We start from the raw sequence: 20440 nt of genomic DNA on the forward strand, positions 1-20440 counted from the left end.
ATCAGGGGGGCGGGGGACATCATCCATCCCAAAAAATGGCACAATTGGTTAGTAAGACCAACAAAAAAGAGTTCTGCAGCACTCTAGCCATAGCCACTGAAGACGCATCTGTTTGAGACTAAAAGGATATAAGTAGCTTGGTTCGACAGAGTCATACCTGAGCGTTACTGCGACAAAACTACCTTCAGCTGTGCAATGGCGCGAAGAAAAGCCAAAGCAGAAGCAAAGTTTTAGTAATCTATTATACAGTGTGGCATGTGTTAATCTGTGCACCAACACCTGTTGATTCGGATAACTATTTATTTGAATTCTCTAAGGAACTAATTCTGCTTCAGAGGTGGAGATTAGACTAAGCTCCAGTCGTCACTTATTTCTGTTCAGAATTGTCCTCCTAAGTAATTGTTGAAATCCCAGTGACCCAGGTCACCTGCCTACATCACCTGCCTACATCACGTCCTCCATTGGAGGCAATTAGAAGAAACTTTAAGCCTATCACCATCAGAGGGAGAACTAGTTTTCTCGTCCATATGTAAAGTGGCATCACAACCATTTGCAGTTTCTGAATTAAAGAGAACCGTCTGTCCATCATGTACTGAAGCAATCTTTTGCGGGTTACTAGAGCTGATTGGCTCCGACTGATTTACATGCTCGTCGTGAGTAGACTCAAGTTTGTCACTAGGAATACAAATTTCTGCAGTCGCCTGGCCATCAATACTCTCAGTACCTTTGGGAAATTCCAGGCAGGACTTCGATTCAATTGCTGAGCTTCCATCCAATTCTCCATTTAGTTCCGATGTCCGGTCTTCAGGGTCTGAAATGGTAGAACCAAGAGTCTTTTGGTATTGGCCAGCCTCTTTAGCTTCCTCACATGTCAGGCATGTAGAGCACATTGAGTTCTCAAACTTTTGGTTCCTTTCACCCAAAGTACTGTCGATAACATCTGCATTATGGGCTTCGACATCGTCAGAAGTATCATCTATATCATCATTCAAAATTTTATCATTTCGTATAACACTGGATTCAACAACTCCAGGTTCACCAGAAATCCCAAATCCATCACTTGCAGTGTCCTCGCTGCATGAATTTACACAAGGACCAGGCAAATGTCTCTCTTCAGGACAGGTTGCAACGACCTCCAGGATTTGTGGTTCTGCAAGTTGAGGAGACTTGGAACCTACATGAATGAAAAATAAATTATTTGATCCATATGAACGTGATGAGTGCACAATGAGCACAATCCCTAATAGATAGATACCTTCTGCAAGAGGTGTACACTCCATCGGAAGATGATCCTTCAATAGCGGTTTCTGCAGCATTTCTACACCAGGAAAGACCAACAAACTCATTTTCCTCATCCTTCGCTTGCTAGTCTCTTCAAGGGGCTTGAAACCGAAGACATAAGTCCATGTATCTCTTAGTTCAGATATTGCGGGAATGACCAACTTTTCCACATTAAGAGAGGACAAAGCCTGACAGAGAATAGGGTAACGGAAGAAAAACAGGCATGTATCAGTAAATCAAATAGCACAATGATATGAAAAACACAGAACAACCAACTGAAATCTAGAAGATCGATCAACAGTAGTAATTTATTGGACAACACACAATACACAATAACAGGAAGATACAATAAGACACAATTTATGACCTACCGATTCAATCACACCAAGAAAGCGACGGCACATTCCCTGACGCCTATACATATAACGAGTTCCAATGAATGGCATCTCTGCTAATTCATTTCCATGGATCCTATTTTCATCAATCAGGAAAGAATTTCAATGTTAGTGTTTAATAAATTCAAGGGAGTAAATAAAAAATACCCGATAATGTAGCATGTATTAAATAATAAAACCAGATTGAGAAAATTCTAGAGGACGGTGAAAGCTCTGTATACAGAGCATCCAAGGCACTGGAAAAAGCCAGGCCTTTGGGTAGAAAAGCACCCAAAACCAAACAGATCTTCAACATGTGCCATTAAACCAGAAATACTTCAAAGAGTCTCGATGGAGAAACAATCCATCTGGGTTGAGAAAACTACATATAGGAAAGGTGTTCTAGCTGAAATGGATAGACTAGAAAATCAAAGTGTGGCATAAGGATGGATCTTTCTATCTGTAGTTCACCTTGGAGTCAACAGCTGCCCAAAAGGGACATGGTAATGCCCTCTTATGAGGGCTGGATTAAAATTAAGGAACAGAGAAACACGGAAGACAATAGGTGATATCTGTGGGGGGTATACTGCAACAGCTAATAAAACCGTATCACGTCTTAATTTAATGTAAGATGGTTTTTTTTTTTAATTTTTTTTATTTATAATTTAGCTTGTGGCATTAGAGAGGGTTATTTATTTACCAGTGCCTTCATCCTCAATGAGACATACATCCTCTATAAGGAGGCCACAATGGACTGACGCGACATATTGGTTCACTAACAATCTTCGTAGCATTTCCTACAGAGTTCTTAGCTATCTGCCAAATAGAGTGGGAATTTGTTAGAGGAGATGCTTATTAAATTTTTGCTTGGACCAGGAGAAAGGTTCATTAAACTGCAAGGAGCCCCCCCCATATATGAACTAAAGCATTAGTTTGGAACAAGATAAGAGGCCATTTAAGAATTGTTCTACGAAGTAAAGATTTGAACATTGCACATTTTAATATTTCCTTCTAAGCCTCGATTTCTCTTAATTTTTGTGATGATCTTCTCAATTGTAACTAATGATTAATAAGTTCAGATGTAAATGGAAACTTTTAGTACAACATTCTTTCAGAAGTTAGCAATTTTCTAACCTTATTTGCCGGCTTACTTTGGTTGTTCTTCGGATTACAATTTATTGTCCAGCGGAAATAATCTACCAAGTCACTAGATTGTCATTTTTTTTTAATATAGTCATTTCTTTACCAAAATCAAATAAATATTCCAACAGTATAAGATAAATTCAATAGTGTTTGCAATGAATTCAAATGGGATTTAAGCCCCATGAAAAACAAGACACGTACCTTAAGGATGCGGCACATATAATCTCATCATCCTTTTCAAGAATTGCTGTGTAAAAGCCACTAAAATTTAGACGAGTAAAATTTGACCTGGAAAAGGAATTTAGCACTTTTAAGCACACGCGTTGCTTTAGTAATTAGTACAGAAATCACAGAAGTTGAAGAAAATTGTAGGTATTCAGAGGCTAAAATACATGTCCAAAAACAAGAGTGATTGGACTTAAATTTATTTTACATATGGAAATTTTACAGGCCATTATCAATGCTTTTGAAGCCAGACATTTTGCCTCATTTCACCATACTTACATCCATATGTGTCATAATGGAAGAAGAAAAAATGACAACTTCTCTAATGAAGGATAGATGCCTTAAGCTGACAAAATTAAGGTCCTACCCACGTAAGACATTCCAGTCGTAAATATTATGCTCTTATTTGTCTTCATGCACTCCTCCCCAATAGACAATCCCTCGTGACCTTTAGAGCATATTTTGTATGCAGACGAAAAAATCAAGTAGCTACTCAGTGTTGAAACGTACTTACCCACAATTATAGAGAATGTTATGAAGCAAATTAATGCCACTTCTGTGGTCAATGATAGGTAAAAAGCACTCATCCATCACAAACAAGGCAACTGCAAGCTCGGAATTACATTTAATCTTCTGAGCTACTTCACTGCAGAGACTAACATCTGAGCCAACATCACTTCTACGAATAAGAGTCCATGAAAATCCTTCTTCCATATCCTGCTTGACCCCAAGAAGCATTTGAAGCCTTTCATGTAGCTGGAACAACAACATCATATGGTCCAACTAAGTGAGAATGCCATCAGGTTAAGAAAAACATTCTCAGGGGAAACGAAAGGGGGGGTTATTTATTTGAAAGGAAAGAATAGCATAGCCACTTCACCCAAATTAAGATTACCAGAGGTTTTTCAGTATCATATTGTCAGGGATAAACATCAATTCCAAACTATGAACTCATAAGAAAGTTGGATATTTCCAAGTCTGATTATTATAACAAATAATTGAAATATTACCATTTGACATTTCTTCCCGCAAAACAATGGGTTATTCACGTCATCACCAGAAGCGTCGTTTGTCTGAACACATATGGGATGATCTGAAAATAACATTTGCAATGAATGACTAAAATGATGACGCTCTGATGTTATCTTCCTATGGCAATTATAGCAGTGATAATATGGTTTTAACAAGAAGAAATGCAGCTGAAGAAAAAGTAATGTAACAACATAAACGTTACAAAAGAATAAAAGCGAAGAATCTACAGGAAAAAGAGATGTAATATTCATTACATTTTTCCTCACAGAGATGGCATTTACATAACACAGCTGCAGCTGCCTCATGATGATCATCCCTTGGACATAACCCCATCGTGACTTGTCCACATGATTTGCATGAACAATACAAACAGTGCCAGGGACCAGAAGGAAACTTCTGAAAGTTAAACAAAACAGTTAGAAACTCAATGCCTCGACAACATGTGTTAAAAAAAAAAAATCATGTCCCAAATAGTTTAAAAGACTTTCACTAAACAATCACTCGTAATTGATGCAATATGCAAGACTGAAAACTCATCCAGACATCCAAATTCTTTATGTAGAAAAGACTAGACAGGAGTACCTCAACATATTAACGGCTTACACATGAATGTATAGTTTAGTTGTACAACCAAAATGAAAGTTTTAACTTAAACAGAGTTAGGGTAGCCCGGAGGAAGGGCATGATCCAAAAGATCACTTGATTGCATTTGAATGTAACTCACACATACCAATATTATGATGAACACTTACCTTAATATCCAAGCAACTTTGATGAAATGTAGATGGACAACTATCACAACAAATCAAGTCTCCACCATCTCCACAAATTCCACAAGTATCATCATTAGGATCTTCGACATCAACATCAACAAAATTGTACCCTTTATACTGTAGTTCATTTTGTTTATTCCATGATTCCAACAGGCATTGGAGGAGGGAAGAACCAGTATGTACATATATATTTTCAAGTGGCTGACCAACTCTGCCTCCGGCATGCATTTCAAATTTTGAAATTGTAAAAACTTCATCACAGCAGTTGCAAAGAATTCCATCTCTTGTAAGCCTACCCTCAAGCTTCACCCGTGTCTTTCTTTGGTTCATGTACTTTACCTTCTCATCAAGTGACAAAACCCCCAAATCTATCATCCACGCAAGTAGTGTCCGCTTCCCTTTATATAGAAAATACCCATCATTGCAAGAATTGGCAGTTTCCTCTGTATTTCGAACCAATAAAGCACATCGCTTACTATTTTGTGTCCGAGGAAACACCTTTTCTAGGTTCTGGCCTGAATTATCAAGGTCATGATGCGACATATCTTTTTTCCTCTTCTTAATTGACTTGGAAACTGGACTTCTTGAAGATTTTGCTTTCTCTTTACACTTTGTCCTTTCAATGAGCTTTTTTAATTTTTCATTTCTCCTTCGATTCTTCAATTCTCCAATCTTCCTAGCTCTTGTAACCCTTGTTAGTGTCATGATTTCTTCCTCCGGTATTGGAGTAAATGTAAAACCAGTCCTATAAACTTTGGAATCACCGTCACCTATTTCATAGTGCCTTTTAAGCACATTATAAGCCAAGGTGATTGACCAGTGAGTTCGTCCCTCCGGACTTACATAAACTGCATCCTTGTACTCCCGTTTGCATCGAGGCCTATACTGAACTGTCCAACCAGCAGTTTTTAATATTTCAGTAATCCTCTCTCTCAATAAATTCTTTGCTACTGACCTCTTGTATTCATCTACATCGATCTTGGGCTTTTCTACTTTCTTCACTTCCTTAATCTTGTCACCGCAAGTAATTACCTTTGAACTCGCTGTCAGTGCTACTTCTGGCATCAAAATTTCCTGAGATAAATCATTTCCAACCGGTATAGATTTTTTCATGTGTATTTCTTTCCTAATATGCCTCTTATATGAGGATAAACAATAAGTTGGAACATTAGTCTTTACCCCGTATCTCAACTTCATACTTAATTTTCTTGCCAGCCTATCTTTTCTTCCCTTAGAGTGTTCATCCTTCAGAGCTCCATTGCTTTGTTGCAACTTTGGTGGTCTTCCACGCCTGGGTTTTAAGTTATTCAATTCACCAAACAATGGATGGTCAGTTTCCTTTTCAGTCTTGGGTGGCCTTCCACGCTTCTTTTTTAACTTCTTCGACTCACAGACAAGTTGATGGTTGTTTTTACACTCCAAATTGGGTGGAAACAATGGATTTTCATTTTCCTTTTCGATCTTGGGTGGTCTTCCACGCTTCTTTTTTAACTTCTTCGACTCATAGACAAGTTGATGGTTATTTTCACTCTCCAACTTTGGTGGAAGCAACGGATTGTCATTTTCCTTTTCAGCCTTGGGTGGCCTTCCACGCTTCTTTTTTAACTTCCTCGACTCGCAGACAACTCGATGGTTGTTTTCACTCTCCAACTTGGGTGGTCTTCCAGGCTTCCGTTTCAAGGTCATCATAGGGCTAACAACTACTTCCTCAGCTTCCTTTTCCACCTTCGGCGGTCTCCCACGCTTTCTTTTTACCTCCTGATCTCCAGAGAGCAATTGATCTTCACTTCCCTTCTCCAACTTCTCTAATGTCTTGCCATACCTACTGCTCCTACAATTCTGCACCACCATAGTCCTATTATTCCCGTCACTATCAGCTACACTATCACACTCTATCTTTGCTGCAAAACTTGACCGTAAAACTCGATCACTACCCCGCAGTTTATCAGCCATAAGTTTTATTTTCACTTTCTCCACTACCTTTTTATCTCCACCTTCAATGTGGTCATCATCCACCTTCCTCCTTTTGCTACTCCTTATTTCCACTTCAGCATTTTCCCCACTACCCTTAAACACATCCACCATGACTTCCTCCACTCTCGCCTCATATCCCTTCTGGATTTCCAACTCCAACAATTCTCTCTCACAATCACAGCTGATTGAAACCGAATGCAGATTTTCCGCCCCATCTATATGAAGATTCTGCAACACTTCGTTCCCCTCCCCATCCAGAACTCGGTCAAGATCAAAATCAATATCTTCCTCCTTCGCCTTCCTCAACAATTTCTCAGCACTCAGCTCCTCCTCCATACCCCCACGAACAACCAAAATTTCCAAAATGCTCAAACAGAACCCCCTGAACCTAACCAAAATTCCCGCCACACGACACTCATAACAAAACAACGAAGAACAACACAAATTCCACTCCTCCTCCCACCGCAACCAAAACCGCAGACAGCAAAATAATCCAACGCTGAATCAAAGAAGCACATAAAAACAAGAAAAAACACAAAAATTGCAGAAAAAGAAAAAAAACCAGATCAAACCCCGGCCATGCCGACACCGAAGAACATCCTTCCAATGCAGCAAATTCCGAGAAATTACAGAATCGTGGGAGTTGAACAACGCTATTGAGGTCAACAGCAGCGTGATTCGGTGACAAAACTCTGCATATTTCGGAATGAAAAAAATTGATTTTGTTATTTTTGGTTTAAGAGTAGAAAGAAAGAAGACGGGTTTAATCTACAGAAGAAGGGTAGAGTCGTTGGGTGGCTTTCTATTAAAATCAGTTCATAGAGGGTAGGTTCGTACGTAATTACTCGAGCTAAAGAGGGCTAGAATCGTCATTTTGCATTTACGATTTCTAATTTTCCCTCCACAAAGTATTTCCAAATTAAAAATTATACGTATACCCATCAAATTGGGGGAAGAGAATCCAATTAGGGTTTTTTATTTTTTTTATTTTTTTTATTTTATTTTTTGTTAGCTAATGTCTTCTAATTTTAATTTATAGTATTTTTCTACCAACAAATATACTTTAAAATTAATTTAAATAAATTTTGAAAAGATTAACATTTTTTAAAAAATTTAACCTTCAACCTTAGACAACCAATATAATAAATATTGTGTCTGCCAAATTATATTTAGGTTTGTAATTAATATTAAAAGTAGTAATTTTATTTATTGGTGTAGAAAATCAAAAACATGAAAAACTTAATCTCGTTTTGAAGGTTATTAGTTCCTTTTTAACGTTAATTCGTGTCTTTTTTTTAATAAAATAAATATATAATTATTGAAATTCTATATTTACGGAAGTGTGGTATAAAACTAGCTCGAACATGTATATGTTATTATTGAATATTGATCGTATAGAGCCATAATTACGATAAGGCTAAAGTTTTGAATATTTTGATAAAGGGTTTTTAGGGCTATGTTTTTCAACCGCTCGTGAATAAGTGGGAATATTAGGGCTATACCCTAAAAGAGTGAATAATTTTTAACGTATAAAGTCAAAATAAAACAAGTAAAATCAATATATTTTTAGATCTCGGATATTGTCGTTGCTTTGTCTTCACAAAAAGAAGTTCATAACCCGTAATTTCTACCTTCACGTGGCACTACGTCAGCCTTTCGCCTATTACAAGTACTGGCTTCAGATCCATTTAGCAACCAATTCACTTTATTAATTTTTTATTTTAAAATTTTATGTTCATGTTCTTGTAATTATTATTATTACTATTTTAAAAAAATCGAATTTGAAAAAAAAAATTAAATACATTGTTAAATATCCATTTGAATTTCTTTATTTTATTTTAAAATTTGGGTTTGATTTTAATAAATAACTAAATATTTTTAGAGTCAAAATTATTGGTTTATAGAAAAACCCATTATAGTTTTTATTGTAAATCACAAAATTAAGTATATTCCCACAAAATTAAACCAGGGGGATTTTACAAAATGCGCCAAACTGGTGGCGTGGTGGTGCTGCTATACAAGAACCGCCATCCCTTACAGCGGAGGAAAGCTGGGTTCACGGCGGCGATGGCGGGTGAGAGGAGGAGCTGCCGGCCTCGACGAGAATGGACCAAAGCATCTGAACATCTTCACAAGGGCAAGACTTGACATCTTTATACAAAATGTAGATCCCTTTCCCTACATCCAAAAACAGCAAAACTTCATCGGAGTTAGACGGCGGCCGGTGATAATTCCGACCAAAGAAAATACAGATGATGATGATGATGGAATGGAATGGTTACGGTTTCTATGAGGGGAGTGCAGACGAACCCAGAGCTTCTTCAATGGTGAAACGAGGAGCGATCTGAACCATCCCATCTGAACGAACAAGATTTGGCGCAATTATTAATTCCACAGGGGCTGTGAAATCATCAAGCTCCCAATCTTTGGTTCATAGTTGGTGAAGAAGGTGAGAAGGAAAAAAAGCTAGAGAGAGAGAGAGAGGCTTAAAAACTTTAATTTGTTTGCTTCTTATCAAACATATACATATATATATATACACACACGAATTTGATTATTCAATTTTTTTAATCTCCATGTCCAATAATATGGTGACATTTTAAATAATGTAAAAAAATATTATAATATATATATATATATACACACTCACGTGTGTATATAGAGTTAATTGTAGTATATTTTATTCTGAAATTTCTAATAAATCTTTAACAGGTTTTTAACATATTCAAAAAATTAAAAAATAAAGTTTAAAATTTATGAATATTTTTTAAAATATTGAATAAAATTTAAAATTTAAAATTTATTATAAGTTTTTTTTTTTTTTTTTTTTAATTTATGGGTCTATTTTACGGATTAGAAAAAGAAAACAATTAAATTTTACTCTTATTTATGAAGATTCGGAAAAAAATAATCATGTTATACATAAATTATTGAAAGTTATAGTATGAGACTTATAATTAAATAATAAGTCTAAGTTTGATGTAATAATTGAATAAATTATGATACTCGTAGTTGAATGTATATAAATTTTCTATAAGCGGGTCGAGAATTTTAACCGTCTAACCAATTTGATTAAATGTAAATATTTAATCAATTGAACTAGACTTAAATTGATAGAAATAGTTAATTATTTGTCTATATTAAAAATAATTAATTAAATTCTAAAAGCTTTTTGTATAAGCGATATTATAAATATTCACGTCTAAACTGTGTCATAAATAACTATGAATTACTATTGTTATGGTTGTTGGAAGATCAACCACATCCTGAAAGAAGTTGGAGAGGACGAAACCAATAATTTAGGTCATATATTAAATGTGTATAGTGTATTATTGCAATTATAACAACTAAAATGGTATATATTAATTAAAATAATTATGTTACATAAATTGTTTATAAAGTTAATATTGTGCGTGTCTACCTCAAGAATTTTTATATTTAACACGTGTCATAAGTTTTTTTTAATATTAAATAAAATAAAAATAAATAAATAAATAACTTTTAGGAAATTAAATTTTTTTTGGTAACACAATTGTTTCAAAGTAGAGATATCTATTTAATTCGTCTAGTCGTGGTCTCGTAAGGATGGAGATTCCCTATTTCTGCCCAATTTTCAATAACACAAATTAATAATTTATATATATTTAATAATGACCGTTCGAATATCTACAAAAATAAATGAAAATTTTCGTAAGAATTGAATGGAAAAATATATATATATGTATATATATTTAATAATAGCCGTTCGCATATTTACAAAAATAAATGAAAATTTTCATGGAATAAAGACATAGAAAAGGTTTCTTGTATCCTTAATCTTCTAGAATATCAATAAAAATTTGCCTACTTATCATATAATATCAATATATTGAAGCATATGACATAACAATCTTGAATGTTTTATTTCTAAAAATATAACCTTGACTCTTTATTTATTTGTTTATTTAAAAATATTGAGAATTAACAATTCCAGCTCTTTTTCTTTAGTAACAAGAGAGGAAATATTATCAAAAATATATAATAATTAACGTATATTCTCGTTACTTTTCTTCAATAAATAAAATTACGAAAATGACCTTAAAACAAAACGGTCGTGAAATTGGAATATATTACCAAAAAAAACGTTCATATAGCAAAACTAGGTGTAAATTTTTTAGTAAAAATAGCATTAGAGTTTCACGTTCGAGTCAACACGATGCATAAAGAAGTCTTTTACCAAAATACCCCTTGCAATTTTGTACTCTAAATATTATTTTTCTTTCTAATTATTTCTGACAATGACATGCATTCTTGCAAGAAAAACATGCATATATTTTTGGTGTTCTGTCTTCATCAACGATTTCTCTCTCCAAACCCAGTTTTGTATATTAAAAAACAAATATTTATATAAATGAATGGATGGAATTAAATAAATATTTATTACCATTTAAAAAAATTCACATATATTTTTTATAAATATTTTTGTAAAAATTAGAGTTTAATATTTAGTTATATTTTATTTGTAATTAATGATCTAATATAGGAATTGCATCAATCAAATAAAAGAAAATAACATATTTTATTTTTTAATATATGATCAATATGTTGTTCTTTACTCAAATACTTTTCTTTTACTTGTGTCTTAAGTTAAAAAAGATTTGAAATTTGAACTAAAAGTTTAATAATAATCTTAAGGTGGGATATGCATGTAGCTTCACATTGAAGAGTTTTGGTTGTGCTACAAAATTAATTTATTTCAATTTAATGGGAAGACCCAAATTTTCAAAGAAGGCTAAACCATTCTATATGGATATTAATTTTTAGGGTAAAGTCTAACCTTTTAATATAATAAAAGTTTTATATTAAAAAAAAAACGTCCATAATTATAGGAGATTGAGTTTGTGACTTGTTACTAGATATATGTCGTAAAAGTATTATTTTTATAAAAATTATAGTTGAGCTATGTTTAAATTGATATAAATTAATAATATTTTATGTCTACTTATTTTTATTCTCTGTTATTAATTAATTAATTAATATATTTAATTCTCATTAAACACTATTTGAATAAAGGTTTGAAATTATTAGATTTTTTTTTTCAAATAATAGAATAAAGATTCTCTAAATCTTAAAAGTTATTATATATTAAAGAAAGGAAACTATAAAAGTCAAAATTATAAAATAATTATGGGTTTTAAATATTTGAGCAAATTTTTTCATAATTTATATGGTATTGAATCATTCGGCCACTCTATTTATAAGGCTATTCGACTCTCCTCAAGTCATGTTTCTACATCGGTTAGAGAGAATAATGAAGCATTTCTTATAAGAGTGTGGAAACCTCTCACTAGTAGACGCACGAGTTTTACAAACTGTGAGGTTGACAATGATACAAATTAGAGTTGATAATATCTGCTAATAGTGAGTTTGAGTTGTTACGAACCTGAAAGTGCAATATCGGTTAGTTTAGTATATTAGTAATTATTAATTTTTGTAAGCATTTCTTAGTCATCATATCGTCGAGATTTCTCTGTGGTTTCAATTCATTAAAATAATTCTCATTTACTTGAATATTTAGTGATAAAGATATTAATGGTAATTCGTTGTAGATATTTGTGAAATTTTTTTGGTGACGGCTCAATCATAGGAACTCTCCATTGCTAAGCATGATTTGCTTGGAGTAATTCTAGATTGAATGATATACGAAATTTTTTCTTAGAATACATGTGAATAAAGACAAAACATGTTGGTTTGTGGAGGACATTCTTCACTCTTAAAAGTGAGGAGTAAATAACATGACCATGTCACAGAGGGAGAATGTCGGGGCCACCATGGGTCGAATCTGGATTCTGAATTCTAGGCATGAGTCCTATAGAACATAACTTAACTGATTAAAAGACATACTCTCAACTAAAAGATTAAACGTTCGAATTAAGTTCTATAATATATGATCATTATGGAAAGAGAACACAATCCATGAAATTCAAATTAAGGTCTCATCTACCATTTAACAAATACATTGACTCAGCTTCGTACTCGAACTCGACCTCACTTGAGATACGAGCTTGTAAGTCTCCTACAACTATTTCTACATTTAGATTTAAGCAGAGTACGAAAAGTTCGTCCAAATCCAACTCGGATAGAATACGACCAAAAAGTTCAAAAGTTCGAATCCAAGAATTATATCTAATGTAACAAACCCAAGCCCATCATAAGTAAATATTATCTGCTTTGGCCTGTTATACTTTGACCTGTTATGTATCGCCGTCAGCCTCACGGTTTCCACACCCTTCCAATAAATGTTTCGTTTCCTTCTCCAATCGATGTAGGATCTTACATCTGATGTTACATAGAAATCTAATAGCTACCTGTTATAGACTAATCCAAGTAGTACGCACCCATATTCCAGATAGACATTATTGATATGCGATATCCAAAACCGTGGAATGTAATACTTTGTTCAAAAGAACAAAAACAAATAACAACTATGTTCAGCGTCAGACAATTTTTTTGAAACTACCATAGATAGCTATAAAATACAAGATTATCATTACCTGAGGTATATTGATTGCGAGGATTAGACGTTCGGATTGGCCATTAGTCTTCGTGGTTCGACAAGATTCCCGAGGCTAGCAACGGGAAACAAGTACCATCATACTAAACTGCAGAGGTTGAGTCCATGCCTGATGGCAGTTATGCTGCAGTGAAGTCCCATACAGCCCGAAAAATTTACAACCTCGTCGTAACGAGAACCCAAGTCCATCCGAGATTCAAGAACAAGGCCATTTCTCATCCCAATTAGACATGCTTCATTATACCTTTTACGACAGTCATGTCGACATTTTGCAGTCATATCTCGAGTAGCCTATTGTGTCGTTGCGTCGACCGCACAATTTTACGTTAAGCAAATATCTCTGTAAGTGACATGACAGCACTGTCTTCACAGTTGCTCAGTAGCAGATTCGTCTGTCACAAAACAATAAATCAATTCAACAATAATGTCCATGGGGAAGCCACATCACCAAAAATCGTTACACGAGCAAGCGCCATTCTTAAAATGGTGAAATCTATGAACATCACGAACAACTATTTCCCGATTCGTGATACTCGATATAAGCTTCATGACATCATGACAATCTCCACAAATACGTAGATTTTTCAGTATACGAATTTTTTTCTTCGTGCTGGTACTTATAAGTGCAAAAGCAAGGGCCAATCTTTCGCTATGATATCGAAGATTTTCCCTTTTTTCGGTTTCTCCAACGTTATGAAGCACGTATCGAGTTTCGGGCACATAACCTATAGAGGTCAATTCTCTATCAAGCTCCTCTAGCTTTACATGTATTTCCTGAATTTGTGGATGTGAACAATCATGAGCCACAAATGTATGAGCTTGACCATTAGCCTCAACCCAGCTACACCCTGGCTCCTTTTTAATACCTTTACGAGCCATCAAAGTTCGAACTCTTTCGACATCGTCCCACCTTCCTTTCGTAGCAAAAATATTCGAGAGTAATATATAATTCGTCTCCTTCTCGGGTTGAAGCTTAAAGAGTTCGTTAGCAGCTTTCTCACCGAGTTCTAAATGGCAGTGCATTTTGCTAGCTCCAAGAACAGTCTCCCAAATAAGTGCATGTTGTGATAGTTTCATTTCTCGAATGAACTCTTCAAGCTCGTCGAATTTTCCGACCCGCCCGAGAATATCAACCATACAAGCACAATGGTCGACGGTAGGAGAAATACCGAAATCTCGGTACATCGAGTTAAAATGTTCTTTCCCTTCTTGAACTAATCCTTGGTGACTACAAGCTGAAAGAATACCTATGAAGGTCACCTCATCAGGCCATATGCCTTCATCTAACATAACCTTAAAGGCCTCGAGAGCTTTATAGCCTTGCCCATTTTGTGCATAGCCACATATAATGGTGTTCCATGACACTGTGTCTCGCCAAACCAAACCTTCAAATAGCGCCTCAGCTTCTTCCATACAGCCACATTTTGTGTACATATCAACAAGGGCACTACCAACAAACATATCACTTGAATGTCCACTCTTAAAAGCCATGGAATGAAGCTGTTGTCCACCTTCTAGAGACGCCAAAGACGAGCAACCGCTCAAACAGCCAGAGAGTGTGAACTCGTTTGGCTTTACACCTTCTCGTTGCATTTGTCTAAAGTAATTAAGAGCCTTCTCTCCCTCGTTCGCTTGTGCATGACTCGTAATGATAACCGTCCAAGTAAAAAGATCCTTACCGTTTAACCTGTTGAAAGCTACATCGGCGTCTTCCAAACGCATACACTTTGCATACATATCAATCAGAGCCGTTTGAACAAAATCATTATCAACCAGACGAGTTTTGATTATATGAGTATGCACCTGCCTCCCAAAGTGCGCATCTAAAATACAAGAACATGATCTTAAAACACTAATGAAAGTATACATGTTCGGGATAAAACCTTCCTCTAACATGTCACGAAAGATGGTAACCGAACGATCGTACATTCCGAGCTCATGAAACCCAGATAAATATGTATTCCATGAAACCAAATCTTGGTCGACCATAGATTCGAACAGGCTAACACCCTCATGAACACATCCATTTTTCATGTACATTGTGACCAATGCATTGCTAACTGAGACATCAGTTTCAAATCCATATTTCCAAACACAAGCATGGATGCTTCGGCCATATTGCAAGTCTCCCGTGTTCGTAGCAGCGCTTATAAGGCTGCAAATCGTGTACTGATTCGGGATAGTACCGCTCGATCTCATTAACCGAAACAACTTAATCGATTCCTCACTTTGTCCTTGCTGATCAAGGCATGTAATCATGGCACTCCAAGCCACTATATCAGGCTTTTTGATGTTCTTAAACACTTCTAATGCATCAATTGCAAGCCCACACTTTGAGTACATATCAACCAAACCACAGCCTAAGAATTCATCGCCTTCATACCCAAATTTGATAATCAACGAATGGATTACCTGCCCATGTCTTAAGTTCTTGGAGTTTGCACAACCCTTAAGAACAGTGGTTAAAGTGAACTTACTATAGTTCATATCTATTTTCATCATACCACAAAACAATTTCAAGACTCCTATCCCATCGCCCCTTTGAGCGTAACCATTGAGTAGCACGTTCCATGTCACGTCGTTTTGCTCGGGCATGCCAATGAACATTTTAGATGCAAGTTCTATATCTCCACATTTAGCATAAAGGTCAACAAGTGCAGATCCAACAAACAAATCTAGTAATAGTCCGACAAGTTTAAAAGCTTGAGCATGCATTTGCTTTCCAAGATCTAAGGCCATACACAAAGAACATGCTTTTAATCCAGTAGCTAGAGTGAACTCATTAGGCATGATTCCTTCATTTTGCATCTCCTGAAATAAATAAATACTATCATTAGCAAATCCTTCTGCTACAAGACCTTGAATTAACGCCGTCCAAGAAACGACATCACGATTAGGCATTTTAGCAAGTACTAACCGAGCGTATGCGGAGTATCTACACTTTGCATATACATTCACTAACGAAACCCACAAATGGGAATCTGGATTAATTACATCTTTCACGATAAGTCCATGAATGGCTTTTGCAACACTCAAAGATCTTTTTGATGCACATTCATGTAACATCCATGAATAATACTTTAACTTCTCCTTGCTACTCGAACGAACTCGATTTTCCATATGATCTTCAGTCTTTTGGCGTTCGAATTTATATCCATATGGGGAAGTTTGAACCACGTTGTTAAGTTCATGACCGAGTTGACCTTTTGACATTGAAATTCCAATAGAGTTGGAAGGATATCTGGGATCTTCTAGTTGTGTTTTGAAACTAGTTCGTCGAATGGGAAAGAACAATGATCTAGGAGTGTTTCGAAACTTGTTCGGGAATTGAGACGAACTGTGTAACCAACTCGATATCAACAAGTTTTGAAACCCAATAGGTGAACCATGAATTCTCATAGCAATGAAGTTCCTCTCCATCAATTCAAACCAAAAGTACTCCTACAACAAAACCAAACATTTGAAATATCCATTTAAAGAAGACAACCATGTTAGAAAAGATGCACGATTGTGTGTATCAAATAGAGTGGAAGGTACAACATATAGAAACAATTTGAAGTCGTTAAAACATCATGCTTCTCAATAACAGGTTTCATGAGCCTAAAGACCCCATACGTAACAAGGAACAAACTATATCAATGCCAAAATAGATAGCAAGCAAAACAAACCTTCTTCCCGCGTCAATAATGTAACAGCCCAAGCCCACCATTGGCAGATATTGTTTTCTTTGGATTTTTCTTTTGGGTTTTCCATCAAGATTTTAAAAACGTGTATACTAGGGAGAGGTTTCCACACCCTTATAAGGAATGGTTTGTTCTTCTACCCAACCAATGTGGGATCACACAACCCACTCTCCTTCGAGGCCCAGCGTCCTCGTTGGCACTCGTTTCCTTCACCAATTGATGTGGGACCCCCCAATCCACCCCACTTCAAGGCTCAGGGTCCTTGCTGGCACACCGCCTCGTGTCCACCCCCCTTTGAGGGTCAACCTCCTTGTTGGTACATCGCCCGATGTCTGGCTCTAATACCATTTGTAATGGCCTAAGCCCACCGCTAGCAAATATTGTCCTCTTTGAGCTTTCCTTTTCAGGCTTCCCCTCGAGGCTTTTAAAACGTGTATGCTAGAGAAAGATTTCCACACCTTTGTAAAGAAGGGTTTGTTCTCCTCCCCAACCAATGTGGAATCTCACAAACCACCCTCCTTCAGGGCCTATCGTCCTTGTTGGCACTCGTTCCCTTCACCAATCGATGTGGGATCCTCCAATCCACCCCACTTTAGGGCCCAACGTCCTTACTAGCATACCACCTCGTGTCCACCCCCTTCAGAGCTCAACCTCCTCGCTAGCTCATCGCCTAGTGTCTGGCTCTGATATCATTTGTAACGGCTCAAGCACACCGCTAGCAGATATTATCCTCTTTGGCTTTCCCTTTCAAGCTTCCCCTCAAGGTTTTTAAAACGCCAATGTTAGAGAGAGGTTTCCACACTCTTACAAAGAATGGTTTGTTCTCCACCCTAACCGATGTGAGAACCAATAACCTCTCCCGAATCCACAAACATTCATTTAAAATGTAATACTCAGAAAGAAAAGAGGGCAAAGAACACTTTATTGTAAGGTAAGAGGCAGTTCATTAATGGAAACAGCAAACATTCACATAGCTGCAGCAGTTTTCATGGTAATGAAAGCTTCAAACATCTCTAAGAAGAGGTAGAAGCTTACCTTCCTTGTTATAACTCCAAAAACCCAATAATGGGGTGTGACACCAAAAACAGTATTGTTTGCGGCCACTTGCTCCCTATACACTTCCACGGGAGTTCAAAAACTCTTTGGGATACTTCAGCTCTGAAATAAAGAAATGGGTAAGCTGTAAAAAGTGAAATAAGTGGGAAAATTGTGTAGATTTAACCAAATAAATGTAGGGGGGAACAGACTGAAACTAGAAATTGCGAGAATCAATGAAATAGAAATGAATGAAATGAAAAATTTTAGAGTTTAAGCTCACCAGTGCGAGGAGTGTAAAAGATAAGAATCGGTGATGAAATTAGATGATGATAGGTTGAGAAGTGAACGTAGAGAAGCGGTATTATCCATTAAAAGTAATCTCGATCACTTATTAGCAATATTTTCCCAAGAATAAAATAGGTTGGTCATCAATTAATTTTTTTTTTTTATTAGATGGTCTAATTTAGGGAATCATCGTGTTTATAATCAAATAATACTCTTTCATTCGTACAACACCTTTGGGAGAAGTCCAAAATAAAGTCATGAGAACTTATGCTCGTAGACAATATCATGTCATTGTAGAGAGTTGTATTTGTGTTAAAATTGTTCGTATTTTTGTGCATGATTAAGTTCAGTCATTTTTTCGACTTGGTTTAAATTTTTTATAGTGGGTTAAAATGGTTCTTAATATTTGTTTTTAATAAAAATTAAATATTGTATTAAACATTTACTTATTAAATGAAGTTAAATTAAATTAAAATTTAAAAGTGGTGAGAGAATAAGCAATTATAAAATAAATTAAAAGTCTATGTACAATTTTTTTAAAGAAAATTAACGATGGATTTAGATGAATTCGAATTAATCTAAATTAAATTATTTGATCGGATTATTTAAATCATTCAACCCCTTTATAAAAACAAAACAAATAACCTTCAAATAAGAACCAAATGGACCGGCCGGTTCAGTTTCAGATAAAACCGATTCGCGTATAAATAAATTATAATTCCTTAAAGTTCTCACCGGGATAAAACACGGTAGAAGCGAGAAAGATCGTCCGAGGAATCGGCGGCATAAAGCGACGGAAGTGGTGGCTTGGTGGGCGGCCGGCGGGGACATCGTAAAAGCAACTTTATATGTCTGCCGTCGCCGGACTGAAACAATCGAGAGAGAGATTGTATTACGACGGCGATCGGCCGAAAGAAAACTGAAAACGATTGTTCAACTAATAAAGTGGGCTCGTTTAACCAATCACCAGCCGAATTTGGGCTCGACAAGCCCAAATATGACTGATAATGTGGGCTTCTTTAACAAGTTAACAGCAAAAATGGCCCAAATCAAACTAACAAACTGGGCTTGTTTACCCATTTACCAGCGGGATTTGGACTCAAACGGCCCAAATCAAACTAACAAATTGGGCTTGTTTACCCATTACCAGCGGGATTTGGGCTCAAATGGCCCAAATCAAACTAACAAACTGGCTTGTTTACCGATTTACCAGCAAGATTTGGGCTCAAACGGCCCAAATCAAACCAACAAACTAGGCTTGCTTACCGATTTCCCAGCGGGATTTTGGCTCAACCGGCCCAAATAAAACTAACAAACTGGGCTTGTTTACCCATTTACCAGCAGGATTTGGGCTCAAACGGCCCAAATAAACTAACAAACTGGGCTTGTTTACCCATTTACCAGCGGGATTTGGGCTCAAATGGCCCAACTCAAACTAACAAAGTGGGCTTGTTTACCCATTTACCTGCGGGATTTGGGCTCAACTAGCCCAAATCAAACTAAAAAAGAGAGCTTGTTTCCCATTTACCAGCCGGATTTGGGCTCAAATAGCTCAAATCTAACTTATAAGTGGGCCTTTTTAAACTATTAATAATGTGGGCTGTAATTTGTCATAATTCATTTAAATCACTCTAAATTAACTATATTTTTTTAAAAAAGAATATACTATATACAAATTTAAAATTTAATATTTCATCATACATAATATCCAAATTTATACTTAATCGATTAAAATTATTTTTCCAATCACTGGAGTTATCAGAAGTTCAAACAATCAATTTTGATTACTCTATATATCATAATGGATAGAAACACGTAACTGTACAAATATTTTAACTTTTTCGCCCGATGAACAAAACATAGAACATGGGGAGGAAAACACCAAAAGAGGAAGCACAATATCAAAATTATATGTTTTCCAAAGAGTATTGCAATGAGTTAGTTTGACCCAAAACAAATTTAAAAGGACACATAAAATGGGTATATGAGAGAATCCCTTCAAGAAATTGAATGCCACATGACATGTTTGATATGGGAGAGACCCCACGTGGTTTCAATTATTTGTTGCTCCAATATAAT

At 35.8% G+C, this 20440-nt stretch overlaps 2 protein-coding genes and 1 long non-coding RNA gene across 7 annotated transcripts; all 3 read right to left on the reverse strand.

Annotated features, from left to right (window-relative positions):
- Nucleotides 1-6: 6 nt before the first annotated feature.
- LOC111488160 lies at nt 7-7557 on the reverse strand. 4 transcript variants are annotated; one of them, XM_023135824.1, is made up of 9 exons: nt 5857-7557; nt 4808-5802; nt 4310-4451; nt 4034-4116; nt 3538-3779; nt 3000-3086; nt 1653-1752; nt 1256-1469; nt 7-1174 (listed from the first exon to the last, which is right to left on the reverse strand). In XM_023135824.1, exons 1-9 carry the CDS (start codon nt 7136-7138, stop codon nt 450-452), a joined length of 3870 nt encoding a protein of 1289 aa, XP_022991592.1. In that variant the 5' UTR covers nt 7139-7557; the 3' UTR covers nt 7-449. The 4 variants fall into 4 exon arrangements, with proteins under 4 accessions (XP_022991592.1, XP_022991590.1, XP_022991591.1 ...); XM_023135822.1 differs by having other exon boundaries at nt 4310-4448; nt 4808-7557; XM_023135823.1 differs by having other exon boundaries at nt 7-1150; nt 4808-7557.
- Nucleotides 7558-8727: 1170 nt separating this feature from the next.
- On the reverse strand, nt 8728-9290 carry LOC111488178. The gene is made up of 2 exons (XR_002719173.1): nt 9085-9290; nt 8728-8980 (listed from the first exon to the last, which is right to left on the reverse strand). It is a non-coding gene; the product is annotated as an uncharacterized LOC111488178 (long non-coding RNA).
- A 3923-nt stretch (nt 9291-13213) lies between these two features.
- Nucleotides 13214-19246, reverse strand: LOC111488812 (pentatricopeptide repeat-containing protein At2g03880, mitochondrial-like). Of its 2 annotated transcripts, none has more exons than XM_023136724.1 (3): nt 19097-19246; nt 18074-18196; nt 13214-16796 (listed from the first exon to the last, which is right to left on the reverse strand). In XM_023136724.1, exon 3 carries the CDS (start codon nt 16773-16775, stop codon nt 13800-13802), a length of 2976 nt encoding a protein of 991 aa, XP_022992492.1. In that variant the 5' UTR covers nt 16776-16796; nt 18074-18196; nt 19097-19246; the 3' UTR covers nt 13214-13799. The 2 variants fall into 2 exon arrangements, with proteins under 2 accessions (XP_022992492.1, XP_022992493.1); XM_023136725.1 differs by lacking the exon at nt 19097-19246 and adding an exon at nt 18357-18386.
- Nucleotides 19247-20440: the final 1194 nt, after the last annotated feature.

This window comes from Cucurbita maxima, unplaced genomic scaffold, assembly GCF_002738345.1.
Source record: "Cucurbita maxima cultivar Rimu unplaced genomic scaffold, Cmax_1.0 Cma_Scf00013, whole genome shotgun sequence".
NCBI classification, from domain to species: Eukaryota; Viridiplantae; Streptophyta; class Magnoliopsida; order Cucurbitales; family Cucurbitaceae; genus Cucurbita; species Cucurbita maxima.